This window comes from Pan troglodytes, chromosome 1, assembly GCF_028858775.2.
Source record: "Pan troglodytes isolate AG18354 chromosome 1, NHGRI_mPanTro3-v2.0_pri, whole genome shotgun sequence".
In the NCBI taxonomy this organism is placed as follows: Eukaryota; Metazoa; Chordata; class Mammalia; order Primates; family Hominidae; genus Pan; species Pan troglodytes.
Genome location: NC_072398.2, coordinates 22,682,265 through 22,695,734, shown reverse-complemented (window position 1 = coordinate 22,695,734; position 13,470 = coordinate 22,682,265). Strand labels below are relative to the sequence as shown.

The 13,470-nt window shown below is 53.1% G+C and overlaps 1 protein-coding gene across 1 annotated transcript in view; it reads left to right on the top strand.

Moving 5' to 3' along the window:
• STUM (stum, mechanosensory transduction mediator homolog) overlaps nt 1-13,210 on the top strand; it is a 60,865-nt gene extending 47,655 nt beyond the window's left edge. The window contains exons 2-3 of the mRNA XM_009441577.4: nt 783-962; nt 5,991-13,210. Coding sequence (XP_009439852.1) covers nt 783-962; nt 5,991-6,025 — 215 coding nt within the window. The 3' untranslated portion in view covers nt 6,026-13,210. The remainder of the gene's footprint in view (nt 1-782; nt 963-5,990) is intronic.
• Nucleotides 13,211-13,470: the final 260 nt, after the last annotated feature.

Genomic DNA, 13,470 nt, shown 5'->3' with positions numbered 1-13,470 from the left:
GCTCAGAGCCCATGTAGGAAAGGGGCCTAACTCGGTAAAGGTAGTGATGTTACCCATAGCGGCTGAGTCTTAGACAAGGTGAAGAATGTAACCGCACCCACCACGTTGCTTGGCACCTTGTGGATGCTCAATAGAGCTTAGGCTCCCTGTCCCTCCCCTTACAGGTCAGGGTGTCTAGGGGAACCCCATCAGGGAGGGGCTCTGGGACACTTGTCCTAGTCTGCGCCCTCTACACTGCACAGTGTACTACTACTACACTGTAGGCTCTTGGCTTCTGTCCCTTAGCGAGTAGCATGTGTGCTGGGTGGTCATTTCCTGGCCCTTCCCCTCTCCTGAATTTACCTCTGAGGTTGCTTCTGTGTTAACTCAGACACACCAGCTTCCACCTCAGAACTCTTTGGCTCTTGGAATCTTTGCCACATAAAGTTGCCTTTTCCAACTGCCTGTTGTCCTTGCAAGTGGCTTCCCGATTGCTCCTTCCCAGAAGGGACTGCTTGTCCTGTGACTTCCTTGTCTCCCCCAGAGGTTCCAAGACTGTATGGGGCCCCTGGCAGCCGCGTGCAATACCTCCTCCAGGTGGCCCACTGAACTCTGCAGTATGGAGATGAGAGGTGGGCCAGGGTCTGGGCAGGGGTGCCACTCAGAGGACAGGGTGCCAGACATCGGTGGTTCTTCTCTGAGTTCTCGGAGGGTGGACAGCTGGGCCCCAGGCCAGCAATGAGCACACAGACCCCTTTGTCTCCCAGCGCCCTCAGAAGGCTGTCCCCTCTGGCCTCTCACAGGGACATTCGTCTCGGCCTTCACTGTGCTGTGCGGGGCCCGCACCGACCTCCCGGACAGGCATGTGTGCTGCGTCTTCTGGCTGAACATTGCAGCAGCCCTCATCCAAATCCTCACTGCCATCGTCATGGTGGGCTGGATCATGAGCATCTTCTGGGGCATGGACATGGTCATCCTTGCCAGTGAGTAGCTGTTGGTGCTGCGCCTCCTGGGGGTGGGGAGTGGCCAGGGACAGGAAGGGCTTGGGAGACCTTCATGTCTGGCCGAGGTCCTGCTCACCCGCTAAGCACGGGCTCTGGAGAGGGCTTGCCCGTGTCCTCTTCACAACTCCCTGGGCTGCTTGGCACTGGGGACCCTCCCCGCCAGGCCTGGCCCAACACCTGCAGGGAATTATGAGTGGATGGCAGGAGAGTTCCATCATTTAATGCAAACTTGATTCAGACACAGAATGGTTTTCTGAAAGGGTTTAAAGTTACAAAATCAAGTTTACCAAAGACAACTCAGTTACCCTTTCTAAAATAACCTAGCAAAATCTTAAAACAGACACCACCCGTCTTAAGCAGCTGTGCATGTCTCCCATACCACCATCCACGTTCCCTGTATTTTCCCACGCCCATCTACATGTGAGGCCACAGTTCCTCAATAATTGACCTCACCTCTCAGGCACTTTGCCTTCACTCTGTACCCCATGCCCCTCATTGTGTCCTATACCCCCCAAAACCATTCATAGCTGGGATTGTCAGTGTCAGAGGTAAGCTGAGCCAGGTAAGAGTGGCAGAGGCAGAGGCAGAAGGGGAAACTCAGGGTTCAGGGGCCCTAGAATTATGTAGAATGATCTATAGTCAACTCAGCCTGAGTTCAGGATCCTGTGAATATTCAAGACCCAGGGCACACACAAATGGCAGGACCAGGGTCAGTGACCAGTTAGGCCACCGGGCCAGAGGAGATGCAGGTAGATGCAGAGCCTGAGGGAGATGCAGTGGAGCGTGGTCAGATGGGCTGCCCGGAAGTGGCTCCTCTGGCAGCAGAGATCACGGGAGGAAGTGGGTCAGCTGCACTGCCAGGGTCTCCCAGAATCAGAGCAAACCAGGCAGATGCTGGCTACTGGGGCAGCCAGAGCAGGGGAACCCCAGGCTGGACCAGAGGCTGAGCAGCGAGCTGCCCCAGGGAGGGATGAGCTGGGAAGCGGCAGGGAAGCTGCTCCTTCCTCCTGGGAGGGGTGTGCTCAGGGCAGGGGCTGCCCTGTCGGAGGAATATTGTGAGGTAAGCCCAGCAGGCAGGCCCTTGCATCTCCTTCATGGGATCTCATCCTCTGGGCATGTCCAGGGGCGACTTTCATTTGTCTGGAGAGGTGAAGAGCATGACTGATAGGAAGGAAGTGCTGCCAGCCCTCAGGTGACTCCTAAAAATTGGTCCCGACAATTCCACAGAGGAAATTTGCTGCTTCCCCAGGGGCTTGTGCTCTGCAGGCTCCTGACCCTGTTCCCAGGTGGAAGCTGGGAGGTGCTTCTGCCCTCAGAAGGTTGAAGGCTGCCCAATTTGTGCAAGATGAGCCCCTCTTACTGGCTCGTCTTCTCTCAAACTGAGCATCTGGCCAGGCACTGGGGACCTGAGGAAGGAACCTCTGCATTAAAGCGGAACATGACTGTGTCACAGGGTAGGTCTCAATAATGTATGTTGATGCCTCATCTGATCTCTAGAGCTTTCTGGTACACTTGTCTTTGATCGCCTTAATACCCAGGAACGAAGAGGTTGGAACCTTAGAGATAAAGAACTCCCTTCATCATGCCTAGATGAGGCATTGAGGCCCCAGAAGTGCAGATGGGGATCCAGTCACTTCCTCACTTTCCATTGCCCCAGGCTGTTGACTTGGCCAGAAACTCCTCTGCTGTGGCTGGTGTGGGGCACTAACTGGTCTGCAGGATAAGCAAGTGCAAGAAGCTGCAGCCCCCACCTTTGCCATGCAGCCTTCACTGGGGGTCAGCGTCAGCCCCTTGGTTGTCTGCACACTGTTTCCAGGGATGCTGTCTTTGCATCAAACTTTTGAGAATGCTTTTGGGGGGTGTATTAGTTCATTTTCACACTGCTGATAAAGACATATCCAAGACTGGGAAGAAAAAGAGGCTTAATGCACTTACAGTTCTACATGGCTGGGGATGCCTCACAATCATGGCGAAAGGCAAGGAGGAGCAAGTCACTTCTTTTGTGGATGGCAGCAGGCAAAGAGAGTTTGTGCCGGGAAACTCCCATTTTTAAAACCATCAGATCTCGTGAGACTCATTCACTATCACAAGAACACTGCAGGAAACACCCATCCCCAAAATTCAATCATCTCCCACCAGGTTCCTCCCACAACACATAGGAATTGTGGGAGTTACAATTCAAGATGAGATTTGGGTGGGGACACAGCCAAACCATATCAGGGGGATAGACTTGAGGGCTGAATACAAAAACCAGTCACACCTCGTTCTTGCCCACTGCCTGACTGCCAGACTCTTTCACCCAACTCAGCAAGGGAAGCCTTTGCATTTTTTTCCCACAACTAATCCCACCCCCAAAGGGTGAACAGTTGCTACTCATGAGATGGTGCTATAGGTGGGATTACTCCCAGCAACCATGGAACTTGTGTGTCTGAGAGTGACTCCTTTGAAGGGAATTATCACAATGGACTTTTCTATCCTAGAAGACAGTTGGATAAGGGACTCTTCTTTCTGGTGTCAGTCCAGCCCCTTGCTATAAAAACAGAGGAAACTTTTCAGTTGTAACAGTACACTTTGGCTTTTCGCATGGCATTGCCTGGGGTGTCATCAGCAAACACACTATCATGAAAAACTCCTAAGAGGGGAGTCAGAGAAATCTAGATGAAAGTGGGAGTTAACATCAGGAAGTTGCAAGCATGTTGCTTGATTTATATGAATAACAACAAATAACAAACAACAACACCCTGTCTTGGTCATGGGTCAATAAATACTTGGTAGCTCTATGGTGGGCTCTTTCTACTGCCATGCCCATGGCAGACATTGCTAATCAATCATGACACTTTCTGGTGACCAGTCTCACATGTTCTCAGCACAGGGCTTCAGGCAGTCACTACTAATTGATCCAAGAGGTCTGCAAGATAAAATCTGTTTGCCACCCTCTGGCCTGGGTCTTCCCCAAAGTATTTTTATATATGTGGCTCCTCTCCATAGAAATGGCTAAGCACATAGCTCAGACAGAGCCAGTGTGGGGCCAGGATGGGGCACATCAGCATCTTTAGATTGCTGTAGTCAAAGCTCTAGCTGTCCAGGAGCTGCCACTCCTCATGTCCATCTGGAATTTATCTGGAGGAAGGCATGAGCTGAGGATGAAAAAAAAAAGGCCAGGTGCTGTGGCTCATGCCTGTATCTCAGCATGTTGGGAGACTGAGGCAGGAGGATCACTTGAGACCAGGAGTTTGAGGCTGCAGTGAGACATGATCACACCACTATACTCTAGCTGGGCAACAGAGTGAGATTCTGTGTCAAAAGAAGACAAGAATAAAGAATGAAGGCAGCAGTGTGGGCATGGCCAGGATATGGAGGGCTGGGGAGGCAGTGGACCAAGCTCCCTGGCAGTGTGAGAGCCCCTCGCTGTGCCCCTAGCCACACCCACACACCTGGTGGGCAGACCACTGGCCACTGTGGCTGTCACCATGAGTACTGAGCACTCCCTGCCTGGGGATGGCGTCTGAGAAGCCACTGGCATGGCCCCTGTCCCATCTCCCAGGCCTCACCATGGATCTGCTTTGTTTCCTGTGCCAAGCGTTCCCTGTGGCTCTGTTTTCAGGCTGTGTTTTCTCTTCTTCTCTCTCTCCTCTTCCTCCTGCTGCCTCCCACTCTGTGCTGCTGCAGTTTCCCAAGGTGAGTCTGCGGATGGACGTGCGGGCCTCGTGCTGCTGCTTGGGGCCCTCCCCTCCCCCGAGACCCCCACTCCTGCACACAAACACCCCACCCACTCTCCCAGTGGGTCAATGGGCTTTTATGTTTAGCTTGAACTTTTGGTTTGGAAAATGCTTAAACATAGACAAAAGTAGAGCCCCTAGTAAAATGAGGCCCAAATGCCCACACCAGCCTCAACTGCTATCAATTCATGGCCAGCCTCCTTTCCTCTGTCATTCGCCACATCTCCCCTACCCCAGCATGGGTTATTAGCACCCAAAATTGAGAAACACTCTGCTAAATGAAGAGAAAAAAGCAGCTCAATACACCAAAGCTCCTCTTCAGACTAAGTTCACTGGCTAATAGGAATAACCGCTCGGCAAATTCTGCTCATGTAATAGCAGCTGGGAATATTTCAGTAGGTATCTTTTTTTTTTTTTTTTTCTTCTTTTGAGACAGTCTTGCTGTGCCTCCCAGGCTGGAGTGCAGTGGCGCAATCTCGGCTCACTGCAGCCTCCGCCTCCTGGGTTCAAGCGATTCTCCTGCCTCAGCCTCCCGAGTAGCTGGGACTACAGGCACATGCCTCCACGCCCAGTTAATTTTTTGTATTTTTAGTAAGACGGGATTTCACTGTGTTAGCCAGGATGGTCTCAATCTCCTGACATAGTGATCTGCCCACCTCGGCCTCCCAAAGGGTATCTTCTTAAGTAAACAAACACAATACCCTTTCCCACCTAAATAAAGCAGTAACAATTCCTTACTATCCACAGAGCTCACTTTTTCCCAAAGGACTCATGATCAACAATGTTTTAAAGGTTTAGCCTTCAGGCGCCCTTTCCTGCCGTAACCGTCCAGCAGGTTGGACGCACACAGGGATGGCTGCTCCCCTCTGTATGACATCTTCCTCCTTTCTTCCTCCTTCCATCCACCCATACCAGATGCCCAACCTTCGGGGAAGCCTGCCTGGCACCTGCTCCCAAGGCTTTGCATTGGGAAAGCACACCAGACCAGTCTGTAAGCGGCTTCCAGATGTGGGTTCAGGAGCATGTCGATAGCCTTTTAGCTCCCATCCCAAATGCCCGCCCGTCATACATTCCCAGTAGACCCAGTACTCCACATTTCCTGATTCATTCTTTTGTTTCCCATTAGAAAGTCAAAGCCCTTGGGAAAAGTTGTGCTCTGATGGTAGCAGTCATTTACACCTTAGTATAAACAATGCCTCCTGTGTGCATTCCGGGCTAGGGGCACCTCCTGGAGAAATCCTGAAGTAAGCAGGTGTCTAACCATCTCTCCTTTGCTTCTTCCTCACAGGCTACAAGGAGCAGGGCATCCCACAGCAGCTGTGAGCCCACGGGAGCCGCTGGGGAGATCCAGGGGGGCCCTGTGAGGGCTGCACCAGGCAGCTTTGGGCACAAGGACCTTTACATGTTCTTTTCTGCCATTTTCTGGACTGGGGGTGGAAAGGGGGTATTTTTAAAAATATTATTTATTTTGAAAACGCATCTGCTTTTCTCAGCAGGTTGTGAGGGCTGCCAGCCCCTCCTGCTCTGGAAAGCACTGTGGGCGCAGGCACCAGAGCATCAGAGAGTGGGGTGGAGATGAGAACGCCCACAGAGAGGCTGGGATGCTCCGGCAGGCTCCAACTGGCCTTGCTGTACCCACTGCCCACCGCAAAGGCACGCCACGTCTGCTGGGCCGGGCCACACCGGGCCCTGTCTGGGTGAGCAGGGGCTCACCAAGGGGACAGGACTGTGGTAGACCCATCCTGTGGGACCCCACCTGCCTCAAAATCTGGTGCCCCGAGTGTTTACTGTGTGGTCTCCTGGGGGCAGCACCAGGGTGTGGGTGAGGATGGCCAGGCTCCACCCTAGCGTGGAAAGGCCCACTGTGCCCACAGCTGGCCTGAGGCCTCGGGGAGAAGACCAGTCCCACAGGCGTCTCCTGGGCCTGCCTCCCTGACCGCACCCCCTGCCTCCTCGCAGCTGAAATCTGAGGGCTGGGTGTGTCGTGACCTGTGTTTTCCTGGGAAGGAGAGGAGTGGCTCCTTCCCTGGGGTGAAACTGCCAGAACTGCCAGATGTTTATACACAAAGTTATTAGACTGAAGCAGGAGTGGGCAGACTAGCAGGCTTTCACCCAATACTTAACAGCATTTCTGGCCCACATTCCTTTTTCTGAAGTCATTGGGGCCAGATGTGTCTCCGAATTGAGAAATTTTAGATTTGAGAAAGACAATGCGATCCATTTATCGTACACTTTCTAACTTCCCGGCAGAGTGTGGAACATCTCGCCTACCATCAGGCACGTGAATATTTCTGCAGAGAAACATGTGACTAGTCCCATTAATTGGGAGCTATACAAACTGTAAATAGCCTCACCTCAGTTCAGTCTAATTTTGCCACTAAGTAACTTAGGGAAAAACTTACCATTTGAGAGCTTTTAGGGTTTCAGAATTGCAAGAACAATTGTATGGGGTTGTGGACCTTGATCTGAAAATCCTACTTGCAAACAGATGTGTTAGAGGGTGAAATTGTCGGCATTACACAGGGACTCCTTCAGTTGCCAAAAGACCATGGGCCTCTTTAAGGAGCCCCTCTGTAAGTGATTGGGACAGGGCTAGATCCCTAATGGGGGCTAGGGGTGGGGAGAATCTAGCAGAAGTTGTCCAGGATACTGTGGATCAAGTATCAATCTGAAATTAAGAGAAATTAGATACTAAGAGGATGGACATTTACATGTCTGTTTCCTTTCCTTTCATTTTCATCCTAACATAGGAAATGCTAACAGATGGGGCTGGCCCAAAGTCAAGCTTCTGACTCCACTTGACACAGTGCCATTGGGCATGTCCCTCTTTGAAGGGCTTGTTTGTCTATCAGAGACTGTCAGAACTCCATGAGGGCAGGAGAAGGGATTTTGCAGGATGAAAGTGCTTGGGAAGCAGTGGCCACCGTTCTGGGGGTTTCAGCCCACCTACCCCATCCACTGGGCTTTCTAATCACAGTCCTGCCTGAGAAGTGGGCCCTGCCGCCCACCCCTTATCATGGATCCCTTAGCTACTGTCCGTCTTCCATTGCTGCCTGGGGCTGGGCTGCCGTTTTTGAACACCTGGCAGTGTCTTTGTCGCGTCCTGTCCTCTCTTCTTACAGACCCCAACCCAGGCCTTTGCCTTCTTCTCTCCTGTTTGGAAGCCTCTGTATCTTCAAGGTGTGGGAACAGATTTGGTTTTCTCTAAAAAGCTAGAACTTTCTGCTGTGTGCAGCAGGCATCCTCCAGGCTGGTGCTGGCTGCTCTCGAGGAAGCTGCGTCAGAGTGGAGCTGCCCCTCTACTCAGATAAAATAGCTTCAGCTGCAGGAAGCCGCCCCCTCCCATGCCCACCAGCCCACAGCCCTTCACCCCACACAGCCCCCAGAGTTTGCCCGACACCCCCTGAGTGATGACAGGTCTCAGGAGGGGGCCACCCCCACAAATGGGAGGCAGAAGCTTATTTTCCCCGCTTGGGCTGGGGGCGGCTGCTGAGGGGGTGAAGAAGAGATAGCAATTTATGTCGCATGTTTAGTGACACAATCCAGATGCAGGTGGGACTTTCTTGAGTGGCAGGTGTCACCCTGGGTCCCGTGTGGGATGGTTTAATACAGGGGTTTGTGTGTTTGTGTGTGTGGAGGGCCACTGCGCCCCCAGATCCTCCTCTCCCCCGAGGGCTGCGTCTCTAAACCTGGGAAAACATCAGCCTCAGGAGGAGGCCCCTTTCCGGGTAACTGATGTGTGGGAGAAGCCAAGAGGCCCCTGCCTGTCTCCTGAATGAGGCTGTGAGGGTTGCCATGTGGGCGGGACCGGTTCAAAATAGCGCCCCCGCCCCTCTAAATTAGACCGTGGTGTCAGCATGATCATCTTCAGTAGATAAGGGACAGTGGCTGATTTACTCCAAAGAGTTCCAGCTGGCCACTCAGACCAGGGCCAGAGTTAACTTCTCAAACACCAGACAGCTGAAAATTAGGGTTCTCGTGCAGGCAAGTGCTTGGTTGACACACAGCCCTTTGGTGACAAAGCTGGGCTTTGCCTGCATAGTGCAGACAGGGCTGTTGGTTCAGAGGCTGCAGGGCACATTCCAGGTTAGGGCCTTTTGTCGGTGGGAATTCAATAGGACATTCCCTGGCTGTGGGTGTTTAGGGCAGGAATTACAGGCTTGCAGAGAAAGTCAGAGGCAATGAGATGCTCCCAGTACCAAACTGTGACACTGGGATCAGGGTGGTCATTCCCTTGGGTCAGAGTGGGACCCTAGAGCCAGAGTGAGCTGTGGGTGGCCTGGGTGTGTCCTGTGGACGGCGGAGACTGTTGATTTGGATGTTGAGCTCTGAGTCAGTTTCAGAACCAAGGATCTCAGGCTGAGAAGGCCAGGTCCCCATGGGAACGGCAGGAGTCTGATGGCTCTGCTGCCGGAGCCTACCCCAGCCTGCCACGCCGCTGACCTTCCCATGGTAAGGAAGGGGCAGGCAGCATGGTTCCCACCCTCAGCTGCCCCAGACCCACACATCCAGCCCCAAGAGCAGCCTCACCCAGGCACGGTGCAGGGCATTTTAGCTCCTGGGAGGGGAGATGCCTTTGTGAGTTTCAGATGTCAGAGGAGAAGCTCCGAGAGAGTAAGCCATGTGCCCCCAAACACTCAGCTCCTAAGTGGCAGGACAGGCAAGTGGCCAGGTTGGGCTGCCCCCACAGCCTGTGCCGTCCACACACTCACTACAGCACTCCCAGAAGAAGGAGCAGAATCGCATGCAGCCCAGAGCAGGTCCTGTGGAGGGGTCCTCACCCCTCAGGAGTAATAGGGTGATTATGTCACATGTTTAGTGACACAATCCCACCTGTGTCTGGATTGTGTCACTAAACATGCAACATAAATTACCATCTCTTCTCCATCCCCTCAGCAGCCACCCCCACCCCAAGCTGGGAAAATAAGCTTCTCCCTCCCATATGTGGGGGCAGCCCCCTCCTGAGACCTATCATCACTTAGGGGGAGTTGGGCAAAACCTCCTAGGAAGGTCCTGGACGCCTCCACCCTGCCCCACAAGGCTCCGTACTCCCACCTGCCTGGGCAGCCCTCACACCCATGCTCCCTCCTTTAGGCAGGCCCAGAAAGGTGCCCCTTCCTGAGGGTGTCGGGGGATGACGGCAGAGAGACAGCTGGTATTAGGAGCTTCCCCATCCTAATGTGCAGGACCAAGTTGCCCGCTCTGCCAGCCAGGGGCTCCAGCCATGCTGGCACAGGCATCTCAGAGGTGTGAGATGAACTCCGCCTCATGCAGGATGCCCAGGGCTCGGCAGCAGTAAGGCGGATGCTACAGAAAGGAACTGCAGAAAGAAAAAAAGCCACATGGTTAACTTTTCCCCTGGAGGGCAAAGGGGTCCAGCTCTCAAAAAGAAAAGCCAGGCACAGATCCCAACACCAAGTGTAAGGCAGCGCAAAGTGGGGCTGAAACCCCAGGACTGGGTCAAAGGCCTTCCGAAGGCCCGAGGTTCTTGAGGAGGAGGGGAAGCTGATAGGGCCCTGGTCTTTCTGCACCAGCGTGGCTCTTTAAAATACAAAACACCCACAAAGCCAAAAACCCTGAAACATGTTCTTTAGCTAACCCCTTCCCTGCCCAGATGCCTGCAATTCTGAGAATTCACTTCAGTTTTGCCAGATCCAACCCCTAGGCTTGAGGGTGGAGAGCCAGGCCTCCTCAGGGTCCCTTCTAGGCTCCCAAGCCCACCTTAGGCTTTAATTGCATTGGCTGTTTCTTATGGTGTTAGTGAATTTTGCAAAGAAAGCCCTGAGCATTGCATAAATGCTTGGGGGCGTGTCATTTAAATGGAAGTTCTCCAATAGTGGCTGAAGGCAGAGTTTACTGTTATCCCTCCCTCTTGCTGGCTTTGTTGGAGGGCTTTTATCAGAGAGATTGGAGGTGGGAGAGCACTTTGAAAGCACACCCCACCCCCTGCACCCGAGCTGCACCTAAGCTTCCCAGAGACCATGACCTTGTATGTGGCTGGAGGCCTCAGGCTTAGGGAGCAGCCTGAAGCCTTTGCTGCCAACCCTCCCAGGAAAGAAGCCGGGCCTCAGGCTGAGGAAAAACAGAGTTTCCTCTCCAGAGGGCTCAATGAGCAGCCAGGTAGTGGCCTCGGGCAGTCCTCACCAGGGGGACACCTCCCTGCTTTGCATTAACTCATCAGCAAGCTCATCGAGAGCTAACGTGGGCCCAGCAGTCCTGTGCTTGGAAATGATGCCGTCACCTCCACGCTTCTGCTGTTCCAGCCTCTGCAGGTGAAGCTGCAAGGTGAGCAGAGGCAGGCGTGGGGACACACTCTTCAAGGACCGCACTGCCCCTTTTCCCTCCTGAGAGCTCTGTGCACTGGATTTGGGGATGAGGTGCCAGCCTGGTCAGAGGAGGTGACTGTGGTCCTTCTGAGCAGCTTGGATCTTTAAAATAATCACAAAAAAGCTCAGCCTGAGCAGGTGGGTGCAAGGCTCAGGGTCCTGTGTTTTTCGTCAATCAGTTTTCTTCCTGCAAGATTCTTAGAGCTGGATGTTCACGGGATCATGGGGCATGGAGGTGGTCACGCTCAGACAGTCATGCACCACCCTAAATCCCAGGCCCTGCAGAGATAGGAAGAATCCCAACCAGAGGGATTCTTCCCCAAACATTCCCTTGTGGCCCAAGAGTGAGTTCCGGCCTGAGTGCTGTTATGACTGTCGGTGTCTCTCCGACTGCCTCTCACCTCAGTTTAACCATCTATAGGTTAGGAACAAAGAAGGGCTTAGGCAGCCATCGTTTCCCCATTTCTGTCAGAGCCAAGGGCTTGGAGGCCCAGCCCCATCCGGGCAAGGGCTGTCCGCTCCTGCCCAGGCCTCACCTCCTCGCTGCAGCTGGCAAGATTCTTTCTAGCAGAACAGAAACACTGGCCCCCAATTCCACTTTCCCCTCCTGATGCTACCGCAGAGGGCAGAAAGGTGCCCTGTAGCGTCCACCATGTGTGTGTCCTGAGTTTCCAGTGCAAGTCATCTGGATTTGCATTTAGCTAGGGAAATTCGGCCCTCAAACCCTCTCCCTCTCTGCCTGAATTTGCCAAAATGCCAACCATCCAGGCAGGTGTGGATGCCACAGTCCATCCCCATTGCATTTCACCCCCACATGGACAGAGGCACACACTCGCACACATTCCCAGCACTTTGACTGCTGGGGGATGCAGGCCAGGGTCTGCCTGGAGCCTCAGGGTTGGGACTTATCTCCAAAGGAGCCCACACCCCCTCTTCCAGGATGGGCACTGGCTGGCAGCACTTTTTTCCCTCATCACATCCCCGACCCCTGCCCAGCCCACATGCACATGCTGTTTCCTGTCTCCAGGGCCCTAGCCTGTGGATCTCTTCCTCCCATGCACTCCTAGGGTGAATGGGCTCAGCACCAAACCTGGCTGTGCCCATTCCCCACAACCCCAGCTTGGCCTCCTGTGGGAAGGAGAAGGCAGACCTGCCCAGAGGAGAGGGGCAGTGTTCCCACCCACCTGCTCCAGCACAGGAACCAGGGAGGAAAGAAGGGAGAGGGAGGTTCCATTCACCGTTTTCTGGGTTAGCGCTTGATCGGATGTTTCAAGCAAGGGACAAGGTGATGGTGGCTGTAACAGGCTCCTCATGGGCACCGTCACCCCAGAAGGCCTGGGCACCCATGAGAACCTGTGGCCAGCCCTTTTCATTGGCTGAGTTCCCTGCTGTTGTGCGTGGTGCCATTTTTTTTTTTAACAACATATATAAAAACAAAACAACTGGTTCTGTGTGTATCAACTTAATTTGCATATGAATGAGTGTTGTGTTGTGATTTGCAGTGTTTTGACACCGTGATTGGCTTTGTTTGGGTCTCTCTTCTTTCTGTGAAATTAACTGCTGTGCGTTTTCACTGTTCTTAGAGAAGACCCTGAGCTCCTGGGGTTTTCTTGTCTCACTTCTACCCTGACCTGCTGGGAGCCCACCCCACCCCAGTCCAGCCATGAGGGTATTTCCAGCCTATTCCAATGACTGAAACCCTTCTTGGAAGAAAACGTCTAATGTCGGGGACGTAGGGACGCTTCCAGACTTGCCCTGGCCGAAACCCTGCAGCCTGGGGCCCAAGCCCGCCTGCAGCTCAGCTTTCCCCAACACCCTCAGGACCCAGCCCCAGCCCCGGCAGACCTTCCCTGGGAGCTGCTTAGGGGGTCTCCACAGCGCCCTCTAGGGGCCAAGCAGGGTTCTAGATTCTCCAGCCTTCTGCCAGCTTTAAAACCCTTCACTCAAGCAGCATTACTGTACATGCAATGAAAAATACTATATATGACAGTCAAAACCTGTGTACATATTTCCATGTACATATTTATACATACACACACCTTCCTATTATAAATATATAAAGCATGACATCTCTTTGGCATTCCAAGTTTGTGTTTTTTTAAATCCTTGGAAATACGGCTTTGGAAACCTTTTTCTTCCTTTCCCTCTTTTCTATGTTGTAATAAACATTCATGTGACCTTTCTGGTAGTTTCTCAAATCCCTGTGTCCTCCCGTGTTCCTAATCGGACAGATCTCTGACTGGGACAACGCGCCTTCCTCCCCACCTCTGCAGCCTTTGCTATTGGTTGGCTTTCCGTTATGAAGGCTGTCCTCCCCCAAGGCGGGTCTTGCATTCTTTCAGACCTTTTTCCCGAATTCCCCTTCTTCCGAAAGGCTTGTGCAAGTTACTCTTCAGACAGCCTCATCTTTGATAATCTGATCCCTTTGCAACCAGGAATTTG